This window comes from Theobroma cacao, chromosome 3 (genome assembly GCF_053813885.1).
Source record: "Theobroma cacao isolate CCN51 chromosome 3, ASM5381388v1, whole genome shotgun sequence".
NCBI classification, from domain to species: Eukaryota; Viridiplantae; Streptophyta; class Magnoliopsida; order Malvales; family Malvaceae; genus Theobroma; species Theobroma cacao.
This window is the reverse complement of record NC_142641.1, coordinates 32,419,434-32,435,225: the sequence shown is the minus strand read 5'-3', so window position 1 is coordinate 32,435,225 and position 15,792 is coordinate 32,419,434. Positions and strand designations below refer to the sequence as shown.

General features: G+C 38.6%; 2 protein-coding genes across 3 annotated transcripts; one reads left to right on the top strand and one right to left on the bottom strand.

Annotated features, from left to right (window-relative positions):
- Positions 1 to 13,311, top strand: LOC18604757 (actin binding protein). 2 transcript variants are annotated; one of them, XM_007037378.3, is made up of 17 exons: positions 121 to 699; positions 1,339 to 2,042; positions 2,123 to 2,344; positions 2,431 to 4,637; positions 4,807 to 4,936; positions 5,621 to 5,692; positions 6,137 to 6,235; positions 6,372 to 6,413; positions 8,508 to 8,588; positions 8,715 to 8,765; positions 8,850 to 8,931; positions 9,806 to 9,900; positions 10,071 to 10,142; positions 10,221 to 10,337; positions 10,901 to 10,969; positions 11,082 to 11,148; positions 12,306 to 13,311. In XM_007037378.3, exons 1-17 carry the CDS (start codon positions 627 to 629, stop codon positions 12,455 to 12,457), a joined length of 4,335 nt encoding a protein of 1,444 aa, XP_007037440.3. In that variant the 5' UTR covers positions 121 to 626; the 3' UTR covers positions 12,458 to 13,311. The 2 variants fall into 2 exon arrangements, 1 of the variants encoding a protein (XP_007037440.3); XR_016025381.1 differs by lacking the exons at positions 10,071 to 10,142; positions 10,221 to 10,337; positions 10,901 to 10,969; positions 11,082 to 11,148; positions 12,306 to 13,311 and having other exon boundaries at positions 1 to 699; positions 8,508 to 8,596; positions 9,806 to 9,863.
- Positions 13,312 to 14,057: 746 nt separating this feature from the next.
- LOC18604756 (uncharacterized) lies at positions 14,058 to 15,792 on the bottom strand. The gene has a single exon (XM_007037377.3). It carries the CDS (start codon positions 15,486 to 15,488, stop codon positions 14,466 to 14,468), a length of 1,023 nt encoding a protein of 340 aa, XP_007037439.3. The 5' UTR covers positions 15,489 to 15,792; the 3' UTR covers positions 14,058 to 14,465.

Here is a 15,792-nt window from a genome sequence, read left to right as displayed (position 1 = left end):
CAACTGTCCAAAGTGTATTCTCCTTTTCAGTCTAGTCTCTCTTTTTTCGTTCCATGTGATTTGCTTAAACAAGAAATAAAAAAAAAAAAAAAAAAAAACCAAAAACAAATGGAATCATCACAATTTATTACAGCTCTGGATTCTTTAATCCAAACATTTTCTTTTTCTTTTTTATTTTTATGTTTTTTCTCATCATAATCCCCACCTTCATCACCTACTGTCACTTCTCTCTTACTTTATTTTTTTGTTTTCTTATTATTTTAATTTTTCTTTGCACCAAGCTTCTCTCATTTTCCCCCAACATTTCTTTTTCTTTTTCTCCTTTTTCTCCACCTCTAATTTACCGTTTCGTTTTTCTTTTGGCAAAGGAATTCAATTTTAATAATTCTGTCACCAGAAAGCTTCATTTATTTGAATTAGTTCGTGAGTCTGGGGAGGTCATTCACGGAAATTCTGTTCATTTTACGTCGGAATTGGGTCAATTATTATTGAATTTGAGAATCCGAATCAGGGATCTCTGGTGGTTTTTGTTGAAAGAAAGGATAATCGAATTGAAATGTGATTTGATTGGTGGGAACAGAAATAAAGGGTTTTGGATCCGATCAGGGAAGTAACAGCGCCATCAGATGGCGCTGTTCAGACGCTTCTTTTATCGGAAGCCGCCGGATCGGCTTCTCGAGATCTCCGAACGTGTCTACGGTAATCTTTTCTACCTTCCTTATTCTTTTCCATTCTTTTCTGTTTAATGTATCGTTCAATTTAGCTTTAAAATGTCGAAATCATCTTCATTCTACCCTACCAAGAGAAATGCCAATGGAGACAAGTGTTTCGAATTCTCCGATTCCGTATCGAAAATTTTCTATTCTACATTCTTAGCTCGTTTTTTTATTTTATATTCATTTCTACGGACAATGCACTGCTTAATTTCTTGATTTTTAGGGTTTTGTTGAGTAATCTTGGGTTATTTTATTACAATGAAGAAACTCTTGAGGATTTTTAGCTTGCTTTGTTTCGTGGTTATCGGGGAGATAAGCTGAAATAGGGCGGCATAGTTACCTTAAGGTAGATTACTGAATTGATTGACTTTTGAACTTCGTAACTAATCTCTTAGAGCTTAGAAACTGATATGCTAGATCTCTATTATTAATGCGTAAAAGGTTTTTTGTAACATTTTAGATGTGCATGTTTTTCTTTTTTAAACTGTAATTTGCTTTTCCTCTTTTTAAGGAAAGTTAATAATTTCTGTTTTGTTAGTTTTTGTAATGACCTTTACAGTTATGGACTTACAATATCATGTTTTGCTTATTAGTTTCAATTTTCATTTTGGTTGTTTTGCAGTATTTGACTGTTGCTTCTCCACGGATGTATTGGAAGAAGATGAGTACAAGGTGTATATGGGTGGCATTGTGGCGCAGCTACAAGACTACTTTCCTGATGCTTCTTTCATGGTGTTTAATTTCAGAGAAGGGGAGAGGCGGAGCCAAATTTCAGACATTTTGTCCCAGTATGACATGACTGTTATGGATTACCCACGGCAATATGAGGGTTGTCCGCTGCTGCCTCTTGAAATGATTCATCACTTCCTTCGATCAAGTGAAAGCTGGTTGTCATTGGAAGGGCAGCAGAATGTGCTTTTGATGCACTGTGAAAGAGGAGGATGGCCCGTACTTGCTTTCATGCTTGCTGGTCTTCTGTTATATCGAAAGCAGTACAATGGTGAGCAGAAGACTCTCGAAATGGTCTACAAGCAAGCTCCTAGGGAGCTTCTCCAGCTTTTGTCTCCTTTGAACCCGCAGCCTTCACAGTTGAGATATCTTCAGTATATTTCAAGAAGAAATTTGAGTTCTGATTGGCCTCCCTCAGATACTCCTCTGTTTTTGGATTGCCTAATTCTTAGAGTTCTTCCGCTCTTTGAAGGGAGAAAAGGGTGCACGCCAGTTATACGAGTTTATGGCCAGGACCCCAAAACACCAGCCAATAGAAGTTCTAAGCTTCTGTTTTCAACCTCAAAGACAAAAAAACAAGTTCGTCACTTCCCACAGGTGATGCCTAAGTCAAACAATTGATACTGAAAAGATAAATTGACCTAAGTTTGAGATGTTCTGATAAGGTTTGTTTGCAGGAAGAGTGTGCGTTGGTGAAAATAGATATTCATTGCCGTGTTCAAGGGGATGTGGTGCTTGAGTGCATCAATTTGGATGAAGATTTGTTACGTGAAGAGATGATATTCAGAGTTATGTTTCACACAGCGTTTGTTCGAGCAAATATTTTAATGCTCAACCGTGATGAAATTGATGTGTTGTGGGATGCCAAGGACCAATTCCCAAAGGACTTTAGAACAGAGGTAGTTTAACATTATTATTCTGTGAATGGTTTTTTTTTTTTCTCCTGAAGCTGTAGGAGTTGAATGCATACTCATATCTGTGTCAGGTACTTTTTACGGACCCTGATGCAGTTGTTCCTCGTCTCACCAAAGTCGTGGCAAGTGAAGATGGGAATGAGATAGAAAGTGCTTCACCGGAGGAATTTTTCGAGGTGGAAGAGATCTTCAGCAATGCAGTTGATGTGCTTGAAGGAAAGGTGGATGATGAGAGTCCTATAGTTCACAACAACAAGCCAGATAGTAGAGAGCAGAAAGATGTCTGGAGGGAGGATGTGGATCCTCCTACATTTCAAGATTGTGCATCAGATGATGGGAATCACAAACAGGATGTGAAGGTTGATTCTAGTGTAGATGCGGTGAAGGACATAGCTGTGGATGATGTGAATTATAAATTAAATAAGATGGATTCTGACCTAAATGCAGTGAAAGACATAGCTGTTGATGATGGAGACATCAAGGTCAGTTCAGTGGTATTTACCGTTGATGTGCTGAGAGACAAAGAAACCAAGGAAGTGACAGAAGATGTGCTTGGCAAATTGGAAGAGATGGAAGATAAGGGCAATACAGAAGACACTGTTCCACTGAAGAATTCAGAATCTAAGATGACACAGCAAAGGTTAAAAACTGATGTTTCCAAACCTAATTCTGAGAAAGTACTGCTTGTTTCAAAAAAACAGGCTGGGCTGGGTCCAAAACCAGCTTCAGATTCAGTTCTGGTGAAGCCAAAGAGCAAGCAACTAGAACCTCAGGGTCCTCCTGCAAGACAAGCAAAGGCAAATGCCATATCTCGGTGGATCCCTCCAAACAAAGGCTCTTATACCAATTCAATGCATGTATCATATCCACCGTCAAGATATAATAGTGCACCGCCTGTCCTTTCCAGTAGTGTGGCTTTGAAGGAATCTAATTCAAATGCCAATCTAAAAGGCTCTACTGGAGCTGTGATTTCAAAGGATGTTTCATCTGAGCAAAGAAGTCAGAAGGCCGACCCTACTAAGCCTTCAGACTCTCCAAAGGAAATACCTACAACTCCAATAGTTCCAACATCACCACCTGGTCTGCAACAAACGGCGTCTGTTCCACCTAGCCCTCCACCTCAACCTTCATCATCCCCACCACCTCCTCCTCCCCCACCTCCACTGAGATCTTCGTTCTTGGTTTCCCCATCTTTTCAGGAAAATGCAACAACCATACCTCCCCCACCTCCTCCCCCTCCAGTGATAGGTAATGCTGTTTCTAGAATGTCTCTTGCAGCGCCACCTCCACCTCCACCTCCCCCTCCACCTTACAGAGCAGCAAATGTACTGAGTATTGGGATGGTTTCACAAAGTGCACTGGCAGCTCCTCCTCCTCCCCCTCCCCCTCCCCCATTTTCTAAAAAGCAGACTGCTGCACCGGTGTTGCCTCCTCCACCACCTTGGAATTCTGGGTATTCTTCAGCTTCCCCTACCATAATATGTTCTCCACCTCCTCCTCCTCCTCCACCACCCCCTCCTCCTCCTGTCAGTGCATTAGGTACATCAAAACTTGGTAATGTTCCTCCTCCCCCTCCCCCTCCCCCTTCCCCAATTCAAGGTGCTATGGCTTCGTCTTCCATTCATGGAGTGCCATTGCCCCCTCCACCCCCACCCCCTCCATTGCGTGGAGCTCCATCTCCACCTGCACCACCACCACCACCACCACTGCTTACTAGACATGGAGTTGCTCCACCCCCACCCCCACCTCCTCCTCAGTACAGAGTCTTGCCACCTGCACCACCACCACCTCCTCGTCATGGAGCTTCTCAACCACCATCACCACCCCCACCAATGTCTGGTGGCCCACCTCCTCCAAAATCAGGAGCCCCTCCTCCACCCCCTCCCCCAGTGCGTGGAGTGCCACCTCTGCCTCCTCCATTTGGAGCCCCACCCCCACCACCTCCCCCTGCTCGTGGCACGCCAGCACCACCCCCACCTCCTTTACGTGGAGCTCCTCCACCTCCTGTAGGTGGAGCACCACCTCCACCGCCACCTCCTGGAGGTCGAGCTCCTTGCCCTCCACCTCCGCCTGGAACTCCTGGTGGTGCGCCTCCTCCACCTCCACCCTTGGGTGCCAGAGCAGGTGACATGAGAGGAAGAGGGCGTGGGCTCTCGCGTCCAGCAGCGGCTACAGCACCTCGGAGATCTTCCTTAAAGCCTTTACATTGGAGCAAGGTCACGAGGGCAATACAAGGAAGCTTGTGGGAAGAATTGCAAAGACATGGAGAGCCTCAAATGTATTTTATCTTCTTTTACTGATTTAGATTTTTTACAGTACACTTCCATGAGTGATAAATTTCTGACTAAATATTTATGCTAAGATTTTAGGGAACTATATGTTTGCATTACTGTTTTACATTTATTAATTTCCCATTTGTATTCACTGACGTTGCCTTCTTCTCTTAGTGCGCCAGAATTTGATGTGTCAGAACTTGAGAGTCTTTTCTCTGCAGTTGTTCCTAAACCTGCTGATTCAGGGGGTAAATCTGGAGGGCGGCGCAAGTCAGTTGGATCAAAAACTGACAAAGTCCACCTGGTAATCTGGAATTTCATTTTCTGAATAAACCCTATACATATATGCCCTTTTAAGGTGATTGTGATACTGTTACTTGAACCACCTTCTAGTCTATAAGCTTGGATGAGTTCCAGGGCTGCAGTCCTAGAAATTGAAGACTTTGTAATTTAAGCATAAAGTGCAAGGATTCCACTTTGTCATGGAAAAAGTTATTCTAATCTTTGTCGTTGTGGTTCACATTAATGTATATGCTTTTTTTTTTTTTTTCTGATTCTTGGAAGTTTTCTAAAAGGAGCTGCAAGTTAAGATATTAACAGAGTTTTGATTCTATATATATCCTTTATTTTCTTGGTACATAAGGATTTTGAGCTACACAATGGGAGGTAGCCCTCTCTCATCCCTTAAATCCCACCCCACCCATCTCAAGATTCGAACTGGAGACCTCCAGGATAGTCTCAGTTCTAACTGCTTGGGTGTCCTGTTGGGGACCATGTACATTCTTCAATGATTTATAGCCCTGATGGTTTCATATTTTGCTGCTTTGAATTTGAAAACATGATGTTGACATAAGACATGCCTTTCTGAAATTTATTAATTAATTTATGCATTTATTTCCTGTCGTTAACTTTATAAGACCATCATAATGATGATTATTTCCCCTTTCTCCACTGTCATTACTGATAAATTTTGTTTATTGCACTATAGATTGACTTGAGGAGGGCCAACAACACTGAAATTATGCTCACTAAAGTTAAGATGCCACTTTCTGATATGATGGTAAGCTGGATATGGTCATGTTTTTGCATTTCGTAGTGCTTTTTGCACAACTAGAGGAACTGTGTATGGTATTCTCATTAATATAAATGTCAACTTGGAATATGGAAGTTTACCCAATAATATTTATGAACAGAAAACCGAGGTCATTTGATTCTGTTGTTATGCTAATGATTGCACTTGAGGACCCTGATATGTAGCGTCCTTGGGGCCATTGACTTCTTCAGCAGATTCTATTTTGGTGTAATGCAAAATAGAATCTGCTATGGCCCTGATATGTAGTGTCCTTAGGGCCATTGGCTTCTTCAGCAGAATCTATTTTGGTGTAATGCAAATTCTTAGGATTCTCTTGCTTCTTTTTTTTTTACCTTTTTCTCCTTAGTTTTATTTGAAGGTTGTCAATGGTGTTTGTTTACTAACAATGTACAGCTTTATGCATTTTTTCAGGCTGCAGTGCTAGCGATGGATGATACGGTATTAGATGTTGATCAGGTGGAAAATCTCATAAAATTTTGTCCAACTAAAGAGGAAATGGAACTTCTCAAGGTGAAGCTTTAGCATGTATAAAGATTCTGCATCAGATTTTAAGTGATTCAGAATTGCTTTTACATAGTGTAGGAATTCATTTACCTTTACAAGTTTGTCTTCTTTGGTTGTGATTTACCCATCTTGTGATTTTTAGGGCTACACTGGTGACAAGGAGAATCTAGGGAAGTGTGAACAGGTCTGCAAATTTTTCTTTAACCATATCTTCTGAATTGTCATTTGCTGGTGAAATTGAATCTGGGGAACTCTGTCAAATTGTTGGACTTGGGTTTCATACTTTGGTAGATTCATAGATGATTGCATTGCCATTGACCTCTTACAAATGCACAATTCTAAAAATTGATTTGGCTTTATCTTCATGTTCTTCTTAATTCTGACCATCTAATATCTTTATACCGTCAAGTTTAAGATTTTTTTTTTTTTTTTAAATAATCGAGACGCTTTTATGATGTTGAAATACAATATCCTGGGTTATTCAAAGTGTCTTTGATTGAGACATATTACCATTTGTACTGAAGTCAGTTCTTTTAGGGAGTGTGAAAGAAATACATAAATAAAACCCCCTCTACAGCCCCAAGTTCTTTGTTTCCTTTTTCCACCCTTCCCTCTTGCACTGAAAGGAGACTATGATTTTGTGTATTTATGTATGCATTTATACCATGTATTACTTTGTCTTTTGTTTAAGTGTCTCTTTTTCCTTTTCTAGATGTATCAAATTAAGTGTTTATTTTCAATAATCCAGAATAATTTGTTCTTAACTTTTCAATTTTATAATTTTTAAGACCCTTTGGCATAATCCTAAATTCTTTTCAATTTTTAGGTTAAAGATGGTAATTGATGTGTCTGCGTTAATTTCTTTTATCTTTTGGCATTTTTAATAAGGACATGTAAACTAGGATGAAGTTTGTACTTGTCATAGCTTCTATTTTTTGCTAGTATTATTTTATGATTATTTTTGGAGCGATTGATGCCTGAAAACTCCTTAATGAAGATAGTAACCCCAGCTAGCTTTAGCAGTAGAAGGTTGTGGAGCCTCTCGGTTGAGAATTTTTAAAGGTTTTTAAGCCACTGGTTGTGTTGTACCACTGTGTGTACTTATGAATTAAAATATGGATCTAGATGAATCTGTAGTGCTAGTAAATGCAAAGCCCTATCAAGGAAGATGCTTAAGCAGTAACTGAAATATGTGAGAGAATCTCAATGTCTTAGCAGCAATTTACTTGACCTAGCAGCAGAAGCTGTTGGATTTGAGAAAAAGGGTAGGTTTGTCTTTTATAGGCATATGGAGTTGCATTCTTTAGCGTCTTGTAATTTTTTTCTAAATCACATTGTTGAAGAGTACTTGGTCTCTAATACCCTTTTTCTTTTTCCTTGTGGGTGTGTTTGTGTCTGTAAATTATATTTTGTAAGTATTATATATCATCATTAATGGCTTCATTGAGAAAGTGCAGCATTATTCATGAGTGTGAATGCATTTAAGATTGCTGCCTAAAAGTTTGGTAATGTGGATCATTGTTTTCAAACAGATGGAGCATTAATTATGTTATTTAACTATTGATCAATTTCTTCTGTAAAATTTTCATTGTTTACATATTCTTTTTGTTCTGATTCTGAGAGGTCATAAGCTAGTTCACTGACTGAAATAGATATCAGAAAAGTACATATTTGCCTTGGGAAAGGAGTGTGCTCTTCAAAGGGTGTATATGTTAGTTCAGTTAGGAGACAGTGATATATTTGATCCCTCTCTTGGTTTTGTGGCTTTTGTGGAAGGAGAAATAGAAGGAGAAATAGAAGGATGTGTCAGGGAAGAATTAGCCTTAACAAGCTCCTGTGTTTTTATGGTCCTATTTTTTTTTTTTAAACAGGCAGTGGTGAGGGAAAGTGCAGGAGGCTATTGACTTTATTATATCTGTTGTTTGGTTAAAGTCAGCTTTGTACTTTAGTTGGAACTCTCTTGGTACTTGTTAGTGATATGGGTTCTTTGCTTATTATTAAAGGGGGTAAAAAAGAAAGAAAGGCCCGATAAAGTTTTATCTGTTAAATTACTAAATTTTGGTTGATCCAACATTAAGAATATAAATGAAGCACTAGAGAACAATGAATTATATAGCATCGTATCACATACAAGATAACGACATTGCATTATTTTTTTGTATGAAGAAACTCTAACTAAAACAATTGGTTCCTGGATGCTTCTCCAATTACATCTTTTTTGATCCATCTCTGCATAAACTTTCAAACCCTGATTGGCTTTTGATTTTTCCATGTTCAGTACTTCTTGGAGCTGATGAAAGTGCCACGAGTAGAGTCAAAATTAAGAGTGTTTTCTTTCAAGATTCAGTTTGGCTCTCAGGTTTGGCGGTATCTCCATAGTCTGATTTGATAAATTTACAATATGATTTTATACTTAATCTCTTGCTTGCTTTCTCTGTTTGAATCCACTTTTGACCTGTGTTCTTATACTTTCTTCCACCTGTAGATTTCTGAATTTAAGAAGAGCTTAAACACTGTAAATTCTGCGTGTGATGAGGTAAATCATTAATGCTGCTGAACAGACTTGAATGCGGTTTTTATTCATTCATTTTGTCTTAGTACTTTTGTATTGGTTATTTAGGTTCGAAATTCCATTAAATTGAAGGAGATTATGAAGAAAATTCTCTATCTGGGAAATACTTTGAACCAAGGAACTGCAAGGGGTAAGTGAGATATTCAATTTTCCTTTTCGCTTCAGTCTCTGATGTTAGAACTGCAGCTGATAAAAGATTATGTAGAGAAGAGACTGACTAGCTAAAGCGTGTCTATTGTCCTTATTTTGGGGTTTGTCTAGACTCATGCATGTTAATAATACTCATTTTGATGTTTACCTGCACTTTCGCAGGTAAGGTTGACTTACTATATTTTGAGCGGCATTCTCACATTTTAAACTGGAAATCTTGTTGGTCTGTATATTCCTTGGGCATACCATGCAGTGTAAATACTGCAAAGCATGCCTTTCATTTCTGATAGTTGCTATCAGATGTTATTAAGGCTTACTTTATGACCTCATGTGCTAACTTCCTGTTCTTTAAAAGAAATTACAAATATTATTTGGATGTCATAAGAAAAGTGAAGCATATTTGTTCTGAACTTTTCATATTTGTTCCTTGTTTGTGTCTTAATTTGGAAGTGGCTGGGTATCTTAGAGTCTTGGTGTTTTTGTGGGTTCCAATTCCATGGATGTCTAGTAAATAGTACTTTTGATAGTGCTTGAGCAATGTGATTCCTAAGGCATGTGCTTTAAATCTAAATCGAAGGAAGACTATTTCAATGGTACAAATCATCAACACAGTTTTGTTAACAGCTAGGGGTTTAAGTGGGTTATGCATTTATGTCCTCTAATTTCAATTTCCACATTATGCATTTATGTCTTTTATTGTCAATGTTTATTCCCATTATGCTACTAGTTCCAGGTTGGTGTCAGTCTTCTATGCCTTTAATGCTGATAAACTTTTAAGAGTTGTGCTGGTGAAAAATTTTTAACTGCTGTGTTTTTCTTTAATACGAAGTTTCAAATCATTCCTATTTGTACAGGTTCTGCTATTGGATTTAAGTTGGACAGTCTTCTAAAGCTCACAGATACACGTGCTTCTAACAGCAAGATGACGCTAATGCATTATCTTTGCAAGGTTTGGTTACTAATTTTCTTTTCTCTGTGGTCTTTTGTTTCTTATAAGATTTTTCTGAATTAAGTGTAACACCCAGTTTATATGTTACATTATCACCGGACATTTGCTTCTGATGCAAACAGCAACTGTCAATTTAAATTGAGTTTCAACTGTGTCTTACTGTGGTGCAGGTCCTAGCTGCCAAGACGCCAGCACTTTTAGATGTTCACCTGGAATTTGTTAGCCTTGAGGCTGCAACTAAGGTACCCATCAGTTGTTCAGTGTTTGAGGTTTGAAGTTTAGTAACATTATGTTTAGTTTGAAGCCTTGTGTCCTTGCAGATTCAATTAAAATCTTTAGCAGAAGAAATGCAAGCTATAATTAAGGGCTTAGAAAAGGTTAAGCAGGAGTTGGATGCCTCTCAAAATGATGGTCCTGTGTCCGAAGTTTTCCGGAAGGTACATAATTGTTTCATTACTTTTTATTCTTCAACATACATATTCAAGGGTTGTTGCATGGTCTTCAATGTATTTTACCACATAACTTGTTTATTCAGCCACATTCTGTTGGTTGACCATCAATGGAATTCCTGATTGGCTGCTAGCTTTTTTTTCCCCCACCCATTGCATGTTGTAATTATTTTAGAAAAAAGAATAAGAGAAATGTTTTGTAAACATGACATACCCTAAAAGTGAGGGTCACTAAATAAAGAACAGGTGTAGTACAAGTTACTGCAACGACATGTGCTTTGAGGCACAAGTGATTATTGCTAATATAGTGGAATATTTATCAAATGATATGTTTAGAAATGATTCTTTCCTTTTAAAAGTTCCTTCACTTAGCGTTCTCTCATCCTACATATTAGTCCTTTCCAATTGTTTCATTATTGGGTTTTATATTGTTTTTTGATGCAATGGAGTAAGCATGAGTATGGCCTTGTGACCTCCATCAAATTCTATCAACTGCTTTTTATTTGTCAAGGGAATAAGTTCATTGTTCTAATATTTTTCTTTTAATTTAGACCTTGAAGGAATTCATTTCTGTTGCTGAAATGGAGGTTGAATCCGTAAAAACTCTATATTCTGTGGTGGTAATTTGCTAACTGTTGAAGTTTTTTTTTATGTCATCTGATGTTGTTCAACTCTTTTGATCATGCATTCAATCATTGATTTTTTTTTTTTTTTTTGCTTTTTGGTGGACAGGGTAGAAATGCAGATGCACTTGCACTCTATTTTGGTGAGGATCCTGCCCGATGCCCGTTTGAGCAAGGTAGATTGTGGATGTAATACCTTCTGTACCTATTGTGCCTGAGCAGTTACCTGCAATGTGTTTAATGAGAATGTTAGATAAGGTTTTTTAATAACCGATCTTTCTTTCCTTTTTCTCCTACACTCCACCCACTGCCCCCCTTCATTTTCCTTTTTCTTTTTCCCCAACAAATGGGAAAAGGAAATGTCAGTCATCATATGGTTAATGGGTCAAATGTTTCATGAAGTTGTCTTGTTAGGGCCTAAAGGGAAGGAAATCTACTGGAAGAAGTAAAAAAGGAAGGATGAGCATGAGGATCTTATGGTAGAGAAGGATAAAGGCGATTTCATGATTGGACTTAGAGTCTTAGGATACTCAAATACTAGTAAATATATTATGGAGAAAGGTGAAGGAGTGTTAACTGAGATCAGAAAAGAGGCAGGAAAGTAGGGGCCTGTTTAGTTTTGGGAAATTTTTCTGTTTTCCGTCTCCACATTGACTCTAACTATGATCAATAAAATAAAGTAAATAACCAAATTTGAAATTTTGGAGAAAAGGACTTTCAAACTTAGTAAATAGGTAAAAAGACAATTTAAAATAGTTGTCCAGTTTTTTTAGAAAATTAGAGAATTATGGTTTCTAAACCTTTTATTTGTCTTATTTCATTAATTTTATATGGAGTAAAAGTTTAGTTGTAAAATGGAAACTAGTTTCCAAAACAAAACAAGCCCTAAGATTTTTTATTTTTTATGGTTCTTTGCTAGTTGCCTTTTGCTTCCTCAGTTTTGCTATGAAGCAAAAGCAGATGGCAAAGCCTAAAAGTATACTTGTTTAAAAAGGAATAAATGGCTTAAAAATACCACTGCCATAGACATAATGGTTTTATGTTGAAAAAAAAGTGAAATCATGCTTTTGTTATTCATAAAATTTGACTCTTTAGTTTTTAGATCTTCAAAAATGTATTTGCTTCTGTACCAATGCTCATCTTTTGCTTTGTACTTCCCGAAGCAAATAGTGAACAGCAAAAGCAACAAACATAAAGAACCTAGTTTTCTTTCTTAGGATTTTGTTTAATATTTATGTATTACAGTTTACATCTAAATCTGAGTTAGGATTTTGTTTATTTCAATCTGAATAAACATGTTCCCTCATGTCTGATGCTGTATTGATCAATGCAGTTACTGCAACACTATTAAACTTTGTGAGGTTGTTTCGAAAAGCACATGAAGAGAATGTGAAGCAGGCTGAATTGGAGAAGAAGAAAGCTGACAAGGAGGCTGAAATGGAGAAGGCTAAGGGAATTAACCTTACAAAGAAGGGTGCCAAATAGTTGAGGATCAGTTTCACTATTTCCTACAAGGTAATATGCTCCTGCCTAGCAGCAGATATCTGTTCCAATGAGTTTGACCGAATGACAGGAAATACTGCTTTTGAGGACCGCTGAGATGCCTCCCGTTCTCTGTTATTGGTGCAATTTGAAGCCTTCGGAGATGTTGTAAATGAGGCAAGGGGCCTTGTCCAGGCGGCTAGCAGGCCTTGAACCATGCATAAGGCTTCAGGACACATTTTTGATGGGAAGATGTTCTATCCCATGATGGTGAATGAGCAACGAAATTCTCTGAGTAGATGTCAGATGGACCAAGCTTCTATGCAGAGTGGTTATGATCACAACCGAGTAGTAGAGGTTGTGAATGCTAGTTATCAAGGTCAGTGATGTGGCCCTTGTAGCATTATTTTCGGAGGGAATTTTGTAGTCGCGGGCCAGCAGTTGGCTATGATAGGTGATTTCTTTTCAGCTTCCTCGATTCATTTGGAATAGTTTTTACAGCACCTGACTGGGTGCCTGTGGGATTGTGAAGCGGAAAGTCCCACTGTACCATGAAAACCTGTAGTGTACAAAGCTCTAACCATCCACTTACAGTAGAATTCAATTCTTTATCTTGTAACATAGCCACCCTTTTTTTTTTTGTTTGCTTTTATTTTTCTTTCCTGAGAATTGAGATTTTTGACAGTAGCCCATCATAGGAGATGTTGTATAGGTTGTTAGGTTTTAGAAAAAGAGAAATTAGAAGACGGGCTCTCTTGGTGTACTTGTAATATAGCACCAGAATATAGCTGCCAATTGTAAACCGCATTGTTTCTTTCATTTGATTTGATTCCTGAATCAACAAGTAATTTATGAAATTGTCTGTTCCCTTTCTCTCTCTCTCCCTCTCTACTCTTTCTTCATAATTCCTCATCTTTCTGCTGATTCAGAAGAGATTCCATCCATAGTGAATGGAGACAGAGAGAACCATCTCCTTGTTTCTACTTTCCAGGTCAACCTCTCAGCAATTGCATTGTTGTCAACATCTCTGCTCGATGCACTTTATTCATTTTCCTCTTTCTTACATTTTGGCTCATTTCTTCCTAACCATTTTTCTTTAGCTTACAAAGGGGGAGAGAGCTTTACAATTTGAATTAAGATCTCTACCCAAATCCTTCTTAATTCCTGTTTGCTGAAATTATTAAGCAAACCCCTGCATCATGTGCAAATCAACGGTGGAGGTGGACTACTTTTATCCAGTCCGAAAGCCTCTCTACCCTTTTAGTAGCAATAGTCCTCAAACACCTTGGTTGACTTGATCAAAAGGTCTAATGATGCAGCGGAAACCAAAGCCAATGTTCCATTGTTTCCTTAACCCTGGTAAACGACTCATTTTGCATGCAGTCAGCAGGACTAGGTTAAAACCCTCTACCTTAATGCGCCAAATATCAAGAATACTTTAATGAATAACAGAGTTTTTTGCTGCTCTCATCTCTGGTTTGATGTTGAGATCTCTCCTCTGATAATTCTTGCTTCACCCAATACAAATATTTGAGTAAAAAACACAAAAATCATGAATTTGATTGTTATAGTAAAAATTTTAACCCAGAGGCCAGAGCAGAGCTTAATTGAACTTTTCTGAGATTATATACTTCCTTGATCATGGCATGCTAGGTACATTTTGACACGAAATTTTCATTCTTCTTTTCTGGTATACTTTTGTTTACAAAACATACATGAACAGTAGAATTTTAGAAGGGATGACCAAAAAAAAAAAACACAAACCTAGGGGTATGTGATAGAGAAATTGATTACACTGTAAAAAAATTTTCCTCTTCTGCTCCTTGAGTCTTTATCCCATGTATGGAGAGATCTTTATGTTTCAGAAGTTGCCTGGTTTCTCTTCAAGCAACAGAAATGAATCTTGAATACAAATATTACTTGTATGAATTTATACGGGCAGTCTTTGGTCTTTCGCTGTGAAATTCAAGAAAAGAATTTGATGATCCCTGGTTGTTTCTTTCTATGTCTTTTATGGGAGTTGTTCAATATTCTTCAACTTCACATAAGCATTACCATCTTCCTCTGCAATTTCAATCCTGTAAGAGTGTCTGCCTTCCTGCTCTACTAAAGAACCCGTCTTGCAGCTTTTGAAGAACATGCAACTCACAACAGTATCAAGAACAACAAATGTGGAGTACAAGAAAGCAATTAAAATCCCTTCTGAAGCCATTGGAAAGCTGGTCACATCTCCAGTATGAAAAGCTCTCACAACGCGGTAATGGAACAGGGCTTCGATAGCTGCCAGGACCAGATTGACAGGTACTGCCAATGTTAAAGCAGTTGAAGTTCTTCCCCTTATCAGAACACAAGCCTTGAGAATTGCCATATATCCTCCGGATCTTTCCATCCCTGATGAAACCAACGCTAAGTTGCATATTATGAGGGCATTGGCAAGAATGATGGAATAAAGAACAGCCCCTGCAGCTGACAGGAAGAGGAGCCAGCTGGGAGACGTGAATCCAAACCCTTCGAGAAAATTGAAGGCAAAGAAGAGGAGGGAGAAGGCTGTTGCATTTGCTGAGAGCAGTAAAAGAAAATTGCATATGTATGTGGCCAGGAGAGGCTTGTAAAGGGATATAACTGAAGAGAAGGAAGGCGGCAGGTTTGGTTTATGGTGGTTGAGAAGCTGAATTATGGAGGCTTTGGCTATGAGGAGGAAAGAGAGGGTGAACGGGAGCGCAAAGATGGAGGAAGAGATGGTTTGGGAAATCTTGAAACTGAGAACTGTGAAGAACTCTAAGGAAGGAGGGAAGCCAGCAGCCTGGAAAAGAATCCTGAGACGGTTGTGAATAGTCGGCAAGAGAGGAGAGGAGGGAACAAAGAGTTGCGAAAGGAGAATTGAGGCGGAGTAGGGAAAAGCAAGAAGTGCAGCAGTGGCCGTGAGGAAGTGATAGTTTTGAAGGAAGGTGTAGATTGATCTTCTTATGATCTTGCTGGCCTTCTCCATCTGAATTCTTGGGCTGTCTTCCATTGCTGAGAGGGAGAAAAGCATGGAATGTATGTCTCACCGCCAAGTGCCCCTGTATCCAAAGCCTTGATGTCTCCCCCCCACCCCTCCCTTCTTTAAGTTTTCTTGAAATGGTTTCTTTGCTCACCCTCTCCCTCTCCCTCTTTTTGTTATGGTGGGTTAGAAGAGTACGAGGAGGGTGGGTTTGGGGGAAAATGAATAAGATTGGCCAACAAACTAAAAACTAACAAATTTGCAGAGGTGTAGTTGTTTGGGGATTGTTTATACCAATGAGACTCTTTGGACTCATTTGGGTTTCCATCTTTGTAATATCCAATCCACCCATAGT

What these genes read in the sequence shown, in the direction of transcription:
- LOC18604756 (XM_007037377.3), bottom strand. Translation starts at nt 15,488, where the DNA reads ATGCTTTTCTCCCTCTCAGCAATGGAAGACAGCCCAAGAATTCAGATG.
- LOC18604757 (XM_007037378.3), top strand. Translation starts at nt 627, where the DNA reads ATGGCGCTGTTCAGACGCTTCTTTTATCGGAAGCCGCCGGATCGGCTT. An exon ending in CAAAGGACTTTAGAACAGAG is followed by an intron (nt 2,345 to 2,430) that starts GTAGTTTAACAT and finishes TATCTGTGTCAG; the next exon opens with GTACTTTTTACGGACCCTGA. An exon ending in TGTCCGAAGTTTTCCGGAAG is followed by an intron (nt 10,338 to 10,900) that starts GTACATAATTGT and finishes CTTTTAATTTAG; the next exon opens with ACCTTGAAGGAATTCATTTC.